The following is a 16,682-nucleotide window of genomic DNA, read 5'->3' on the forward strand; positions in this document are numbered from 1 at the left end:
TCTCGATGGAACCCAGAGGACCCTCTCCACCACACTGAAGGCAGAAGGAGAAGGACCCCCTGGGGGTGGACCAAGACCAGGTCGTTAATCCTCTGAGACAATGGGGGAGCTGGAGCCGAACCTCCAGGCGCCAAGACTCCCACTGGATGGCCCGGCTCCGAAAAACTTGCAGCCAACACCATCCTTCGCTTCTGGTGCCGAGGTTATGTCTCTGAGCTGGTTGGAGCCAACATGCTCAGGGCAATGGCTGGCGTCGAGGTACCAGGTACCATCAGCGCTGACCACTTGATGCCGCGGGGAATAAGAAGCCGGGGGTCAGATCAAAGAAGAAGGGATTGGCAGAAAAACAGACTGCATGCACCCAGCCCCAGAGGGGGAGGGAGCAGGCAAGACTCCCACCTGAATCTGAGTGTGGATAAATCTCCACATCAACCTGTCCACCTCGGCTTTGGAAAGGTTGCAGGTGTACCTGATGGAGAAGGCCACAGACACCAGCTTAGGGAGGCGGCAATGGGGAGAGGCTGACACCGGGTAATGGCCTTGAAAAACCTTTGGCTCCAGGGAGAAGCAAGGAGAACGGAGCTAAGGGGTGCCCAAGGGCTTGGCCAAGAAAGTATGATCGGGGGACCGCTTCCTAGGCCAATCCTGGTGTCGGCATTTATGCTTCTCCCTGTCCCCAGTACTCTTGGTGGGAGATTGAGTCCCAGAGTCTATGGTGGAGGAAGAAGCTGAAGATGAAGTTGCAGTTGGGGCCTCCATGGTCAGAGGAGGAAGGAGGCCCTTGAGGATCAGATTGTTCCTCCTGTTGATCAATGGGCAGGGATTGAACCCTGTGTAGATTGAACAGGAGAAATCCAGGTGTGGGTCCACTAAAAGACCATGCACAGAGTGTGGCCATCAGAGGGAGGAAGCTTATGGCCACACTCTGTGCACTTCCGGAACCGTGGCTTTGTGGTCTCAGCCAGGTAGAGGAAGAAGAAAACCCACAAGCACTCTCTCTCACACACACACACACACACACACACACACACACACACACACACACACACACACACCGACAGAGTGGGAGGGAGAGAGAAAAAGGGAAACGGGAATAGTTGCCTGGAGCAACAGACCACGATGCTAGAGATATGCACGCAAACGAGCTCTGAGGAGAGGAGGGAGACAGGGGCATTATGGGTAGGGGAGGAGCTTGGAGCTCGAATCCAATGCTGAAAAATGTGGCCGAGTCGGATCTGTCCCGGATCGTTGTCCCACAGGTTGAAGAGCCAATGAAAACAACAACTTCAGATTATTTGACATATATTATTATTGTCAGTAATCAGCAATTTCTCAAGCATAATTATAATACAAGTACTCAGAGCAAAACAGCTGCACCTTAAGAGACATATCTTTAATGAACTTAGTTATCAAACATCTAACTTTATCAGATGACAAACAATGAACTTTAGGACAACCACCACTTCATGATAAAAGAAATGAAGACAACAGTAAACCACCTTCTCACTCAATAGTATTTACCTGAACAACAAGGCCATGAATGCGGCATGTTAACCGGCCATCTCTGAAGAACCATGTCTGCGTAATACTGCGCCGGCGGTCTGGTTTTCTCAGCATCAAGGGTTCATAGCTGAAACAATTGTACATAAAAACTGTAAAAGGGTGTCACTAATGCTGTAGATTAGAAGTTTTTACATTCTCCTTTAAAGTATGCATTTTAATTAATTTCACTAATCTATTTATTTCATACATATTAGAGTAATAAAACACAGCAAAGGAACAGTCAACACACGTATCCGTAGAGGTTATCTGCAGTCCAATATACAAGGACAAATCTGATGCAAAAACAAAACTATTACAGTCTCCTTCTCACATATATGCCTTTCTGGGTTACAATACATTCACTGTACTTAGTACGTGCCATGCAAATATTTGCTGGTAGACTAGCATGTTTAGTCAACCTCTGGTTACAAGACAATCTGACAAGTTTTTTAGTTCAAGAAAACACCAGTTTTAAATAAAAGGATAACATATCAAGAAGGCAACATAATCTGAAGTTAAAAGGTGGACTGCTCTGGGGAGGTAAAAGATAGTAGTACTCAACAGAAAGGGAGCTGTATGGCTGGAATTGCTTTATGGAGCAGTAGGTTAAAAAACAATGGACCACAAGAAAGTGCACAACAGACATATGACAATTCAGATAACAGGTGAAAGCGGAGTAAAATCCACTGGAATAGGAGTCTTAGATTTTGTATAAGGTATAAAAACAAGGCTGTGTGTGCCAAATGGACTTCTTCTAATGACAATCTCTTTTTCTTCTTCTTCTAACAAAAGTGTTAAGGCCAGATTCAAAAGGGTCACCACAAAGTGTACACTATGTGTAAACATTCTCTGTGAATAGAATACATAAACATTGTGGGAGGGCTGTTCTTGAATTCAGAAAGTAATCTTTATTCTTAATTGTACTGTACTGCCTTTTTTCTCTTTGTTGTAGCAGACACTGCTTTGAGTACAAACAAGCATCTTGCAAGCTAACTCCCCCCAAAACAAGGTAATTTAAGATTAATGAAAACTGGGAACAATCTATTCTATTAACCACTCAAGTGAAAAAAAAAACAGCACAAGCCAATTTTCTACTTTGACCGATGAGATGGGGAAATACTGTGTAGCACTGAATGACAGAAAACATAACACTGAAATTTCATAATATTAAATTTCATAACATTGAGACGAAAACATCTAAATCCCAAAACAATGAAAACCCAAAACAACGCAGAACACTAAAAGTGTGCTTCATAACTTTCAAAACTACAGTGCATATGTAAATAACATCCTCTCCACCTATAACACCACCTAACAAACACGCCTTTTACTATGTTTCTGCAGGGAGGCTACCTCACCACACCCCCCACAAATTAAATACACCTACACCATGATCACAGTACAGTAGAAAAAAGTTAATTTCCTAACCTCACTATGTCACACTCACCATACACTGAGGTTAGGAAATTAACTTTTTTCCACTGTAGTGCGATCTTGGAGTTGGTATATTTAATTTATGGGGGGGTTTGGGGGTAGAGCCCCCCACATAGGGGGTGCAGGGCCCCCTGCAGAAACGCAGTAGAAAGTGTGTTTGTTAGGTGGTGGTGTAGGTGGAGGGGATCTTATTTACCTGTCCAATGTAGTTTTCAATGTATAGGTTCATAGGTTCATAGTTTAGTACTAAGCTAACTGCCCTTGTGAGCCATTTTAAGCCTAGCCAATTACCCCTTGTGAGACTCAAACCCTGCACCTTGTGTTTGTAAGGCAAACACCTTAGCCATTAAGCCACCCTCCCAACATGAAGCACACTTTCAGTGTTCTGAGTTTTCAATGTTTTGCGTTTTCGATGTTATGGTCTCAATATTATGAAATTCAACGTTATGAAATTTTAATGCTACGAAGTAGACCCACTTACAGGCATACACTAATATTTGGCAGGCTGATCTATTATGCAGATGCTTAGTCTGATTTCCATTTTCAAGATTTTCTGCTTCACTGAAAACAATCCAACAAGAAAAAAAAATAAACAGATGTTTAGCACCACCTAATCTTTTTAAAATTACTAAAAAACAAAGAAAACCATGTACATTTAAAAAAATGAAGTTTACCCCTACAGATGAGAACAGCTGACCCAAATTGATGGCTGCACCCACACGTATTACCTATTCTAAAATGAAGGTTACTCATGCTAAAGAGCAACATGTCAGACCCTGTGTCCACACTTATTTAAGTGCTACCTGTTCCTTTATCACTATTCCCCTCCCAGATGTGAAAAACAGCATGCATGCTTGCTTTCAGTAAACATTAACATTCACCTCTAAGAAAAAGTGCACTGGCTACCTTAAATCAAATAAAGAATACACTGTTTTATTAAACGCATTATAGTACTAAAGCTGCTGGGGAGGTAACTACACCTATAAATTATTCACTTCCCAGAATTTCATTTGTTTTCATTAAACTTCTTGCCAACATACCTTTAATGGTTAATTACATTGCAGCTTGTACATTCAACTCAGCACAGTATCCAAACCTCTCATGATTAAATGATTGTGCTTGCACATTGCTTGTCTCTAAGTAAAAACCGTTTGCAATAAAAAAGCTAGTAACTTTGTAGATGCATTAAAGAATATTTATGAATTGCACTCAGAACACATGGTTCAGACTCTCATGATTAATTACTTTCACATATAGACTTCTTGTCTCCCAATGAAAGCCTTGGGCTGATGGAAAAAGTAGGAAATGCACAAAATAGCTACCATTTTCATGACTTTCATCATTTCATCTGATTTTACAAGCACATTTGCTTAAATATTGCCTACAGCTTAAACCAAGAACATTAATTTAGATATCCACCTCTGTAAATAGGGGGAATTATCATCATAATTCTACATATAGTGTAATCAATATAATTTTACACCCCCCACCTCAGCAGCCCAAGATCATATTATCTTAACTCTGACTTTCTTCTGTCCAGCCTATCTTTCCTTGTTAAAGTGCAAAGCCTAGATAACTTGCTTTAATGGTGTCAACATACACAGCAGTGACTGATAAGCCTCCCACACTTCACATTTCAAATACTCTTTAATGCAACATTATACAAAACTGCTTTACAATATAACATGCAATTTGTATCAGAAAATTGTATACAGATATTAAAAAGAACAAAACCTGTTTCACATTATTCCTTTCAGTGGTGTGGAGTATATGCTTTACAGTTTACCCACCAGTTTAACACAGTTGACAAAATTTCGGTCTTTCTATGTCTTCTTGCAAAGCCACATTTCACATGTCTATTCCAATACCTAATGGGAGTGATGGCTACAAGTCTTCTTATTTACTCACTAATTTCACAATGTTATGGTTTTCCTCCTGGTCATCTCTCGCTTTCCAACATCAGTCTCTGGTTCACGTCCAATGTAGTCATGATTCTTACAGTCACCTCCTTACTTTTTTCTGTCTCTCAAACATTCTCCTTTGGATCAATGGAAACAGTTTCACTGGCAAAGTATCTCTGAGGGCTTTATTATTGTCAGAAGAGTGAGCAGCACAGCTCCCTTTTGCTTGCTGGCTTACTCCTTGTTAGATAAACAATTTAACAATTTTCCTCCTTACCCTGTTCTGCATCAAAAATGTCACTGATCCTCCAGGAAAAAATATTCTGGAGATAGTGGGAAACAGTAGCTTGAATATCACACCTACCCTTTGACACTCCCTGAGCTAGGGTAAAGTGGATTCTCTTCTGCATGATGTTCAGTGAATATTCATTTTCCACAAATGCTCTGCTGCCTTCAATTTGTAATACTTGTCCTTCTGCCACAATTTTGTCTGGAACATCTTTCTGCTGGTATGACTGTATCTTTACTAATACAGACCCTGGCTGCATTCTCAATCCAGAGATGGAGCATACACATGATTTTCTCAGTCAATTAACACGCCCTGCTGTGGAACACCTGTCCAGTTGCTTACTTCTATTTTAATAAAAATAATGAAGTCTGTTCCTTCTAATTTCTCTGGTACAGCAGAAAATCTCATGTTTTCTCTATGAGCTCTTGTCTTCCAACTCATATTTTTTAAGCAGCTCTTCTTCAGATCATGTTCAGCCAAATCATTTTGCCCACTAATTTCTGAAGTTTTATCAGTTCATATGAATAAGCTACTTAAAACGTCTTCTATTTTTCAGCCTTTTATTTGACTTTGTATACTCCTTCAGTGTTTCACTTACTTTAAGCACATCTGAATGCATTTGCTTTATTTTTCCCTCTGAATTATTGGAAGCCATATCTTGTACCAAAGCTGAAATATGAACTGACTTTTGCTGAACAGCTGCAGGATGCTTCCCAGCCAGCAACTTTTTTCTTCTCTTTTTCTGGTTGATTTCTTTTTTCTCAGGTCTTTGCAAGTTTCTTCTTTACTAGCACCCAGTCAGTGTAAATACTAGCCAATAACTGAATTCTACTCAGACTGATAGTTTTTACTGTCTTTTTTTCAAATTTTTCTGCTTTCACATTGAAACAGGACTAAAATTAATTTTTTGATCAGTGTGCAGTCATCTTGGAAGTTGTGGTCATTCTAGTTTTGACAAGTTTTTGGACAAATACATACCAAAAAGGTTACTATACCCAATGATTGGCTTAATGAGTGCTGAGTAAAATGGAATGGCTAGATCCCTGGAATCAGGTGCCATGTGTTTAGATATAAGCGATTTGGTGAAAAAGGATTTCACTGCAATAGTGGATATGTGGAGATCAGAGGAAGTTCATTCTCAACAAAGGCTCCCAGATCACTGGCTATCAGATCAGTCTGCAAGAGTTTGTTGTCAATGTGATAGTTACAAAGACAGTCTTACTTGCCAAAGAATATGATTACATATTTCATGGCACAGAGTTTTTGTCCATGACTTTGACCACAGATATTTGTTTGGGGCATGCCCTCCTGGAGAAAGTACAGTTGTGTGCACTTACCATAAATGTAGATGTTTGAGTGCATTCACTGTTGCAGTCATCACCTGTGAGTTATCCCTGCTGTGTTACCCTCGGCCGGCCAAAATACCAGAGTCAATGTTTTTCTGCATCGGCTGCTGTCGCTTGTTGACTGATGTCAGGTCGACAGTGCTATAAAGCAAGGCAGCCGACGTCATTACATCAGTTTTTCTTGCCCTAACCAGTCAGAAGCCCAAGGAAATATGGTAAAGTGGCCCTGGTGGTTAAAAGTCACCATAAGAAGCTTATGTCTCCATAAGGAAAGAGGATATAAGGGGGAAGGAGGGAGGGAAACCAGGACTGCAACAGTGAATACACTCGAGCATCTACATTTATGCTAAGTGTACACAACTGTACTATGGTCTTCATGTTTCACTGTTGCAGTCATCACCTGTGGGAGGATTTCCAAAGCTGAGGAGAGGGGTGTAAGGATTAGTTAGAGACCTAGGCATGGGTAAAGCAAGCCCTGAAGAACTACAGAGGCAAACCCTGCCTTGTCTTAGAGAAAAGAGGTAGGTGGTAATGCTTTGTAAAGGTACGGACAGAGGTCCAGGTGGCAGCTTCAAAGATGTTCCTGGTGGGAGATCCTCTGAGGAATGCTGTGGAAGTGGAGGCTGCCCTAGTGAAATGGGTACGAAAAGACTTGGGGGGGGGTGATTTCCCATGTAATCTGTAGGAGAAATGGATACAGTGTGATATCCACTTGGAAATGGTTTGCTTGGAAATGGGCTTCCCCTCTGCCCCTGGGGCAAAGCTGACAATAAGTTGGTCTGTTCTCCTGAAGGGTTTAGTAAGGTCCAGGTAGTATCTGAGCTGTCTGTGCATGTCTAGACAGTGAAGAATTCTTTCCCCCTTGTTTTGAGTGTTAGGGAAGAAGATGGGTAGATGAATGGCCTGGTTCAGCGTCACATTAGATACCACCTTGGGCATAAAGGAGGGGTTAGTCTTCAGGGAGAACCTGTATGCATGGAAAATGATAAAGGGCTCAATGGCCATCAGTGCCGAAAGTTCTGAAACACTTCTGGCTGATGTGATAGCTAGTTAGAAAGCAGTCCTCCAGGAGAGGTATTTCAGTTCTACTGAAGCAGCAGGTTCGAAATGTGGTAAGGTTAGATTTTCCAAAACATAATTCAGGTCCCAGGCTGGTGTGGGTGGTCTTCAGGGGGGTCTAATATTAGAAACCCCTCTGAGGAATTGTTTAATCAAAGGATGTGAAAATTCGGGCTGGTCTGTATTGAAATAAGCTGAAATAGCTGAGGCGTGGATTTTAACAGAAGAGAAGGAGAGGACACTATTGAGTAACTCCAGTAGATAGTCCAGGATAAGAAGAACAGAAGGTTGTGAGGAATTGCCCCCTCTGGACTGGCTCCAGGAGCAGAATCTTTTCCATTTCCCTGCGTAAGATTTTCTGGTGGTGGGCCTTCTGGCCTCTGTGATAATGTCTAGGACCTGTTTGCTTAACAGGAGCCCCTTGTTTGCCTTTAGAGTATTAGCCATGCTGACAGTTTGAGAGTCTGCAAGTCCAGGTGCAGCACCCCCCCCACCCGAGTCAAGTGGTCTGAGATCAGGGGAAGCTGCCTGGGAGGCTGTGATGTCAGGCTGCGCAGCAAGGGGTACCAATACTGTCTGGGCCAATCTGGAGCAATGAGAATAGCCTTTGGTCTCTCCTCCCTTATCTTGAGCAGTACCTTGGGAATAAGAGGCAGAGGAGGGAATGCGTACACAAAGAGGGAGTTCCAGGGGAAGGTCAAGGCATCCACCTTACAAGCTAGGTGGTGATACTCCCTGGTACAGAATTTTTTTAGCTGGTGGTTGAGGTGAGAAGCAAAGAGATCCACCTCTGGAGTTCCCCACTCCTGAGTGACTTGCAAAAAGATTTTTCTGTGGAGCTGCCATTCATGGAGGTCCATTAAGTTTCTGCTTAGGTGGTCTGCCAGGGTGTTGTTGATCCCCGCTAGGTATTGGGCTATTAGGTGTAATTCCATGGAGGAGGCTGTCAGCCAGAGGTTCATGGCTAGCCTGCACAGAGGGTAAGATTGGGTCCATCCCTGTTTGTTGATGTACCACATTACTGGGGTGTTGTCTGTTTTGATAAAGAGAACCCTTGGCCTCAGATGGGGTTGGAAGGATGTCAGAGTCTTTTCTACTGCCATCATTTCCTTCTGGTTGATGTGCAAGGAAAGGTGCTGGGCATCCCAAAAATCTTGGGTGCACCTGCCTGCTAGGTGAGCGCCCCAAGCAATGTCTGAGGCATCGGTGGTGATGGTCTGCCTGGTAGGGCAGAGGATGAAGGGAAGACCCTTGTTCTTGGCACAGGCCCTTGCCACCAGAGAAACTCAGCCCTTATACAGGGGATCAGAGGGAGAGGGGTCTCTAGAGGTTGAGAGTGCTGAAACCAAAGGCTCTTTAGATACCACTGAAGTTTTCTCATGTGGAGCATGGCCAGAGGAATTAGAAGGATGCAAGATGCCATGTACCCCAAAGCTTGTAGGAACGTCCTTGCCATGAGGTGACTTCTGGATGACAGCTGGGTAAAGCAGAGAAGCAGGAAGCTCTACTTTTCTGGGGATAGGAAGGCCATTTGGGATGCTGTGTCCAGCAGTGCTCCCAAGAAAATGAACTTCCTGGAGGGTGTTTGCTTCTATTTCTTCTCGTTGATGGTGAATCCTAAGGAAGTTAGGAGGGTTTTGACAATGTAGTAGTCCTGGAGCAGCTTTTCTTTGCATTCTGCCTGAATGAGGCAGTCATCCAAATAATGGTCAATCTGTATATTTCTCTGTCTGCAAAATGCTATGGCTGGGGCTAAGCATTTGGTGAATACCCTGGAAGCAGTAGATAAGTCAAAGGGAAGCGCAGAGAAGTGAAAGTGTTGTGTGCCTGTTCTGAAGCGCAGGAATTTCCTGCAACATTCCCTTATGGGGATGTGGCGGTAGCATCTTTTAGGTCTAGAGTCACTAACCAGGCATTTTTTGTCAGCATAGGTAGCAGCTGCTGCAAACTTAGCATTTTGAATTTGGGGACCACCAGGGAGGTGTTCAGAATGGATAGATCCAGGATGGGGCACCAAGTGACCTCTTTTCTGGGAAGGGAACAAGGAATAGTCTGGAATAAAAGCCTTTGCCTGTTTGAGCTGCGGGAACAGGTTCGACTGCCCCCTGGGATATGAGAGTTTGGACTTGTTTCAATGACTCTGCCACTGATTTGGAGGTAAGTCTGGGTACTGTCTTGGAATTGGGAGTTCATTGAAAAAGCACTTGTATCCCTGAAAAATTATCCTTAAGACCCACTGGTCCTGTTACAGAGAGCCAATTTTCTTTGCAGAGGAAGAGCCTTCCTCCTAGCTTTTGGAGAGTGAAAGGAGGACAGAGGGGGGAGAGGGAGTCATTGAGAATTTTTGCCATAGAAGGATGGCTGAGAACTCCCTGCCTTTGGGGCAGAAGTGGTCCACTGTTTGGTTCTCTGCTGTCCCTAGGATGGGGCCTTGGTGGTATGTCCCTACGGGGATAACCTTGCCCCTGTTTGCTAGGTGCAGGAAAGAACCAGTGCTTAGAGAGAAAATTCCTGCTGAACCTAGGAGGCTGAACCTGAAAGAAATCTTTTACTGTTTGCATAGATTTTGCTTTGTCTTCCATCTTTTTAAGCACCTCTTCTGCTTTTACTCCAAACAAGCGGTCCTTATCCAAGGGTGCATCATGAATTTAGACTTGACATGATCAGGGAGAGGTTGTTCCTTCAACCATGCATATCTCTTAATGACAGATCCTGACACTGCTGCCCTGCTTGAAGCTTCTAGGGCGTCATATCCACAGTGTAAAGAGTGTTTGGCCACTTGACAAGTAGAGTGCAGTAAATCTGCTAACGCTTTCGAATTGGCACAGTCAGGAAAGGTAAAAATCTTTTGCTTTAATAGTTCCAAAGTGTTGTTGACATTTTAACATACGGAACTGACAGTTGAGTGCTCTGATAGATAAGGTTGCAGAGCTGTATTACTTTTTTACCCCATCTGTCCAGAGCTCTGGAATCCTTGTCAGAAGGAGTAGGATTCTTTGCAGAACTAGCCTTAGCTCCTTTAGGTCCCTGTGTAATGACCTCTGGTCTGAAGCAGGACTTCTGTACAGGCATTTGTGAGAATCTGGTACTCTGTAATAGCTGTCAGGTTTACTGGGAGCAGGTGTGAGGGCGTCAGGGGCTAAGTTGAATTCATGGAAAACATCATCCACTACTTCTAAGATGGGGGGGAAAGAAACTTTCTTAGTCTTTTCTTAGACTGAGGCAATTCCTGAGATTTTCAGTGGAACTGTTCCCTGAGGGTGTGAAGGGTTTCCCCAAAGGAAAGGTCTTCTGGTGGGGAGGCAGAAGGAATGGATCCCTCTGCATCTGAATCCTCATAAGCAGTCAGAGGTTGTTGTTCCTCTTCAAAATCTGAATAATCAGATTCCTCAGAATCCTACTCTGTCATAAGCTTAGGAGAAGGGTGTCTCATCTTTTAGAAGTTGTGGCCTGACTGCCCCTGATAAGGGAGATAAGATCCTCTGCCATCTTAAGCATTTGGGCTTGGGGTGGTGGAGCAGGAGTAAGATGGTGGCTAGAGGTATATTTCCTAGGAGTGGCCTGGCTTTTAGGCCTAAGAGTATCCATCAGTCTGAGAGAAACAGTAGTCGGATGAGAAGACGTCGGTTTTTGTCTAGAATCATTAGTGTGAAAGGCCTCCTCGGAAGCCGGTGCCTGCGTTGTGGCTCCGGGCCCAAACGAGGGAGAGACAACCAAAGGCTCAGAAGACGAAGAAGATTTCTGCAGCATACCGGACTCCGAAAGGGTCTTGATAGAGGCATGCATAGATATCTTATCGGGCATCAGGGGCTGCGAAAATGCCTCACTGAATTCTGGAGAACTGACGACCTGCTTAGTGGTAGTGTTGTCAGAAGGCTTAGCCTTGTGTGGTCTGTCTCTATCTTTATCTGTACATTTTTTCAGAATGTCTACAAATTGTTGGCTGACGGATGCCATTTTGGAATGCGAAGACGGAAGACGAAAATATCTGTCTACAATAAGAGCTCTACGATGAATAGTTCTTGGGTTAAAGAGGGCACAGAACCGGCAACAGGGGACGTCGTGGTCTGGGCCTAAACAAGTGATGCAGTAAGAATTGAAGTCTCGGTGTGGGATCTGCTTTCCACAGGTGAGACAATTGTTAACTTTTTCGGACATCGGTTAGTGCAAGAAAAAAGGATCCCCAATGGAGTACTTAGCTTTAGACGTTTTCAGCTGTAATCCAAGCTCTGGTAGCGACCGACCGGCACACTTGCGAACTGCTTCTGCTACGGGCTCCACGGCCAGAAAGACTGATGTAATGGCATTGGCTGCCTTGCTTTATAGCACTAACAACCTGACGTCAGTCAACAAGTGACAGCAGCCGATGCAGAAAAACATTGACTGTGGTATTCTGGCCGGCCGAGTGCTACCACAACTGGGATAACCCACAGGTGATGACTGCAATGGTGAAACACTAAGACATCCATGGTGTGCTCTGGAGAGTTTATGATGGCATCAAGTCTGCAGTAATCTACAAACCTGATCGGGCAAAAACCCTTAACATTAACTCTGACCTCCAAAAAGTAAAAGTCAAAGATTAGTGGCGCAAGGACTGAACTGTGGGGTACATGCAGGAGGTAGTCATGCCCACCTTCATTTCCTAGGTTGTATTTGTGACACACAGGTAGGAAGTGTTGGTTGACGGGGACATGGGGGGTTTCTTACAGTTAGCTACGATATGATAAGGGGTTTTAATAAGTTGGATGTGGAGGAATTGTAGGTCAACTTTTCTAATGAGTTTGGATGTGAAATTCTTTTTTAAGAATATGGAGACACTGTCACTTAGTGCCTGTGTCTAAAGCAATCAGCCTGAAAGTGTGATAGGTACTGAAACTCTGCAGTGATGAAGAGCTTTCACTGGTCTTAAACCAGGTCTCTGTGATGATGCATATATCAGTGATTTCTAGGGTAAGGAGTGCTTATAGGGAGTGGAGTTTTTGTTAAGTCTTTGAGTTGAAATGCAATACCTTTAACATTATCTGTATTCTGCTCTGTTATGTTGGAAGGTACTATGGGGGTGGACAAGGATTTAGCCAATATACAAAAGCCTTGGAGGCAGAGCTGCAGACCATCCCACAGAAAATAGTTAGGACCATCTCACGCAGAACAGTTAGGATTGCCTAACATCTCCTCCCAAGCTGATATATGACTTTGAATGACACCAGAAACTAAGCCAATTTTTGAAAACAATAATCTTTTGTTTATACTGTGGCATAATTCTAGGTGATGGCAGAATGCTGCTCAGCCCAAGAGCCTAAGTAAGCCTAGCCAACAAAGTTCCCTGGCTTAAGCCAACCCAGGAAAGTTAATGATCCCCGGGTTGTATTTTCTATTTCCCATCCACTCATCAAGATTTTTCTTGAAGAGTGTTAATGAGGAACTTTGCTTGACATAGATGGGTAGCTGTTCACAAGTATGGGAAGTCTCGGACAGGAATTTATCCCTCCAGCATGTCCTGTTTATTGTGGTGACAAGGTTTAGGTCCCAAGAGCATGTAGCTCATTGGGATTGGGATTTCTTTAGGTGTAGCATTTCCAACGGCTCTGGGTTTGACACAGCTTTATATGTTAGGCAGAGGCAATATGCTACAGAGTAAAGCTGGAGTTTTTTGAGACAGTCAGTGTTGGGCATCTGTTTGAGGCCAGTAATCCTCTTTGTGAGGTACTTCTGTGGCCTTTCCAGCTGCTACAGATGTCTTGTGAGGTACATTCCGAAAGGGGCGTTGTACTTTATAATGTGTCTAATGAGTGTGGAGTAGAGGGGAACAATTACCTCTTTTTTCCTGGATGAGAGCCCTTTTGTGATGAGGTGTGCCACATAGAATGATTTCCTGATTACTGTGGCAATGTGATTATCAAAGGAGAGACTACTGTCCACCTGGGTCCCAAGGTCTCTTATCAGATATTCGGTGTTAAGAAAACTGCCGCTTATGTGGTAGTTCATGGGTACAGAGTTTTACCAAAGGGGATAACAATGCACTTTTTGGCATTGAGATTGAGGCCATGGCTCTGACACCAGGCATCTGTCTCGGTGAGGCCCTTCTGTAGGATGTCCACATAATTTGGGGACTCGACTATAGCTCACAGTCTGCAGTCATCTGCGAACTTCATTAGTCAGAGGCCTTCTGTGTTAGCCTGTACTTCAGAGAAGAAGAAACCAAACAGGAGAGATCCCAAGACTGAACCTGTGGTACTCCACTTGTCACTGATTTGAAGTCAGATATGGAGTTTGCAACTTTTACAGTGTGGGTTCTGTCAGTGAGCCAGTTGGCAACCCATCTTGTGAGATAGGGATTTATACCTAGTTTATTGAGTTTAGCTATAATTCCAGAATGAGGGATGGTGCCGAAAGCCTTGGTGAGGTCAAGATAGACTGTGTGAACCACCTTACCCTTGTCTACGGCTTTGGTGACTGCCTCAAAGAAATCGACCAGGTTCAGGAGGCATGATCTGCTTTTCACAAACCCGAACTGCGTGGGGTCCAGAGTTTGGATGAATTCCATGATGATACGTTCCATGACCTTGCAGACCAGGCTCGTCAGTCTAATAGGGCGAAAGTTCCCAGGATCAGTGGTGGCTCCCCCTTTGTGGAGAGGGATAACTGTTGATGTACCCCATTCAGTGGGCACAAACTCTGACGTGAGGCTATGATTGAAGATGGTGCTTAGGTGGGGAGCCCGTTCGTTCTGAAGTTCATGTAAAACGCAGCCTGGGATGTTGTCCAGTCCCATGGATGCTGTGTTTTTGGCTTTAGAGTGTGCTGCTTTTACCTGTGTAGTTGTGACTACAGGGAGTCTGCATTCTTCCTGTACAGATATGGGCCCTTTAGGGGGTAAGAGGGGGGTAAAGTTAGCACTGAACCTATCTTCCAGGATGTTGGCAATATCAATTAGTTCTGTAATTTTTGTGCCATTGTGCTGTAGCTCAGAGCAGATCTGGGTGTTGCCATTGAGATTCTTGACATAGCTATAGAATGCTTTGTGACTGTCTTTAGAATCAGTGGCGATTTTGTTTTCGTAGCTAGCTTTGGAGGATCTTATAAGGGATATCAGCTTCTTACTGAGGCTGTCCAGGGAGCGCCTCCACTCATGGAATTTTACTCTCTTTTGCGACAGTTTCTTCCTTCTGTTGTATAGTTTGTTAATGGCAGGGGACCACCAAACTGACTTCTTTTTTTTGGAGAATAGCGTATTGGTTCTGTTTGGGATAGCACGATCCATGCACTCATGTAAGTGCTTATAGAGTGCATTTGTGTAGGATTCAGCAGTCGTAACTGTACTGTCCATCTGCAGAGGTGTCATGAAGTTCACCACTTCTGTCTTAAGAAGCATGAAGCTGGCTTTGGAGAAATATTTTACCATGGTTTCCTTAATGGGGGTTGGGGGCGGGATGTGGATATCTAGGTTGATTAGCTTATGGTCGGATCTGACCAAAGAGGAGTTGACTTCAGGTGTGGAACACCAGTTACTCATGTTGGTAATGACTAGGTCTAGGATATTGTTGCCCCTGGTGGGGGTGTGGATAAACTGATCCAGGGCATTGGAATTTATGAATTCCAGGAAGCACTCATACTTTCCTCAGACATATATTCAGACATTTCCATCATGTCTCTGTTCATACAGTCCAGGGAGTTATGTTTCAAGCCATTTACACTAATGTATACTATGACTTTATTGTATGTGGACTTGTGGTGCAAGTACTTGAGTGCTTATGCAATAAGAAGAATCCTGGCACTTGATATTGGACTGCCTGGTGGTTTGCCTTATGGGCTATTTTAACTGTGTCAGTGTGACACTTAGATGTATGTTTCATGGTGGGTTCTACTTGTGTTGTGTGTCTGTGAGGTTGCTGGGGTACTTATTTTCAGGATACTTTTATGAGGGCTTTGTGGTTTACGTAGGTTACCTTTAAGTGCCTCAGCATATGAATGTCTATTTGATTGGTCTGAGCTGTATGTGCTTTGTCTAGTGTACTGTTGTGGGATACTAACAATTTACTTGTTATCTGTTGTGGCATCGTGTGAGAGCTTTGCCTCCAATAACATTGCATAATTACATCTCTCAAACATTGTGTACACTAATTTAAGTAGTTGGTGGCTATCAGTAAATGTGAGACAGCTGATACATTGACTCGGGATGCCCATTTCAACTAGGCTGGTTACACAGGCATTTGGAAAGTGCAAATCCATGGTTCCAGGTGATTATTAATGCGGGCTGTCCGGGAGTTGTGCCTACAAGGTCTGGAGTTGACTTACTGGAGTTGCTGTCTAAAATAAACAATCCAAGTCTATATGTGAACAACAATGCACCACCTAGTACAAACATATCTGTCTGAAGCAAACAATGAAAGTCTGCAAGTGAAAAACAATGCACCACCTAGCACAAACATATCTGTCTGAAGCAAACAATGAAAAGTCTGCAAGTAAAAAACAATGCATCACCTAGCACAAGCACATCTGTCTAAAACAATGAAAATCTACACATGGAAAACAATGCAAACCTAGCACAAATATATTTGTCTAAAACAAACAATGAAAGCCTACATGTGAAGAGCAATGAGCACCAAATGCAAATTACAGCTTCTTTGCATAATTAATGACTATTTACAGTATAATAGGAATTGGGGAAATAGGGTGTATTGAGAAAATTAAGGCACTAAATGCCTGCATCTGTACAATTCAGTATGCTGTGTAATAGGCAGTGTTGCACTAAATCAACTTATTTATAACACAGAAAATAAGGGACAAATCTGAGCAGAGCACGCCAACCAACAGTAAGACTGTTGAATTTAGCTTTAGTAGCAAGTGATGCTCACAAAGTACAGTTTTGTACCTACCATAAATGTAGATGTTCAAGTGTATATACTGCTGCAGTCATCACACTTGGGTTATCCTGCCGTCAGGCGGTCCCGCAGTCGACCGAATCCCAAAGTCCTGGTCCGGCGTCGGTTGTCGTCGCTTCTTCCCTGACGTCAGTGTGACAGGGGGATAAAAGAGGCAGCCGACGCCATTTTCTTCAGTTTTTCTTGCCCCAGATGTCAGGTGCCCCCAACTAGGAAGGCAATACAAATA

General features: G+C 43.5%; 1 protein-coding gene across 1 annotated transcript in view; it reads right to left on the reverse strand.

The window, feature by feature from the left end:
* The window catches only part of VPS13D (vacuolar protein sorting 13 homolog D), a 3,321,573-nt gene that overhangs the window by 369,240 nt on the left and 2,935,651 nt on the right, over positions 1-16,682 (reverse strand). The window contains exon 57 of the mRNA XM_044060428.1: positions 1,522-1,630. Within this exon, the coding sequence (XP_043916363.1) occupies positions 1,522-1,630 (109 nt within the window). The remainder of the gene's footprint in view (positions 1-1,521; positions 1,631-16,682) is intronic.

Source organism: Protopterus annectens, chromosome 2.part0, assembly GCF_019279795.1.
Source record: "Protopterus annectens isolate FY-2018-M chromosome 2.part0, PAN1.0, whole genome shotgun sequence".
Taxonomy (NCBI): Eukaryota; Metazoa; Chordata; order Ceratodontiformes; family Protopteridae; genus Protopterus; species Protopterus annectens.